The 1,367-nt window shown below is 49.0% G+C and overlaps 1 protein-coding gene across 1 annotated transcript in view; it reads left to right on the plus strand.

Moving 5' to 3' along the window:
• Positions 1 to 1,367, plus strand: part of LOC119593109 — a 3,260-nt gene extending 1,893 nt beyond the window's left edge. Inside the window, exon 2 of the mRNA XM_037942072.1 lies at positions 291 to 1,367. Within this exon, the coding sequence (XP_037798000.1) occupies positions 354 to 1,280 (927 nt within the window). The 5' untranslated portion in view covers positions 291 to 353 and the 3' untranslated portion in view covers positions 1,281 to 1,367. The remainder of the gene's footprint in view (positions 1 to 290) is intronic.

Here is a 1,367-nt window from a genome sequence, read left to right on the forward strand (position 1 = left end):
GGGGGGGCTATCGGTTCTCTGGGCAAAATGAAGAAGCGATAACGTGGAAAGACACACTTTACAAAAAGCATTATTACTGGTTTGAGTATGACTGCCTTTGAATGTGGGAAACTTCGAAAAAAAGACTAAGTACGTATTTCTTTTGCGAAAGCCAACTTGTTAAATAGTTATTGTTTTTTATGAACTAGGTTTTGTTTCAGAAAATTGCATTCACCTGTTAGAAAAGGCAAATGACTTGCAAAGATTTTAAATTCTTCAACAGTACGTAGACACTGAAACAGGCATTTCAGTTCTTGTTTCAGGACAAGGAAGGTACAAACCGAGGTATAAACCGTCGGTGGTGACGCTTCAGGATGCAGCCGGACGAGGAAGGCTTCCCGGCGTCTCCTCTGGGCCCCTCGTTCCCCTCGCTCCCCTCGAGGGACGGCGAGAGCGGGGAAGTCCTCGGGGACAAGGTGGTGGCCCTGAGAAGGGCTCCCGAGGAACCTCCCCGGCGCCTGCGCCTCCGGCCGGGCGTGCCCCGGGAGAGGAACCAGCCCGGCCACTATTCTCTGCTGAAGCAGCACCAGCAGTTCAGCGGCTTCAGGATTCGGGACGCCTTGGCTCAGCAGGGAGGACTGAGGCTGAGGAAAGGCAGCATGACCTACAGCAGGGGAGCCGTGCCTCTGGTGCAGCCTCAGTACCAGATGTGTGTTCAGATGGAGGGCGGCGTGGCCGTCCGCCAAACGGCCCTCCCGAAGGGGCCTCGGCAGTGGCACGAAGAGTGGGGCCAAGTGCGCTTTCGGCCGCCCTTCCGCGTCCCTCGGGAGAGACTGCCGGGGTCCCAGCCAACGTCACCGTCAAATGCACTGCGAGTAAATATATGGGAGGAGTTCATATATGGAACAAGTACTTTGAAAAGGAAGGGACATTATGTTATTAACGAAGGAAATTCGGTTATGAGCAAAGTCAGGACGTCACTGGAAAAGTTTTTGCCCAAACAGTTAGCAATTATCGTCCTGTGTGTGTTGTATTTCCTCTTTTACTTCTTATCCTGTTTTGCATATAACAATTACTTGGAGATTGCCTTATATATATTATTCCACGGCCACTTAAAACTACACGAATGTGCTTATGAAAACAACATTGACCTGGATTTTACTGGGAGTCTTTTTGAGGGACCTGCATACGCTTGGATAAGGGGGTACTGCCAGCATTGCATACACAAGGACAATATAAAAGTTTTTGATTGCCAAATGAAGAAAATGAAAATGGACATTATGGCAACGAAAAAAATCTAGGAGAGGATAGGTCTGCCTCCAGTGAAATCAGCAGCAGGGGATAAAGTGTTGATTTGTGATATGCAACTTCTGTGTCTCTGTTGATAT

This window comes from Penaeus monodon, chromosome 31 (assembly GCF_015228065.2).
Source record: "Penaeus monodon isolate SGIC_2016 chromosome 31, NSTDA_Pmon_1, whole genome shotgun sequence".
Classification (NCBI taxonomy): Eukaryota; Metazoa; Arthropoda; class Malacostraca; order Decapoda; family Penaeidae; genus Penaeus; species Penaeus monodon.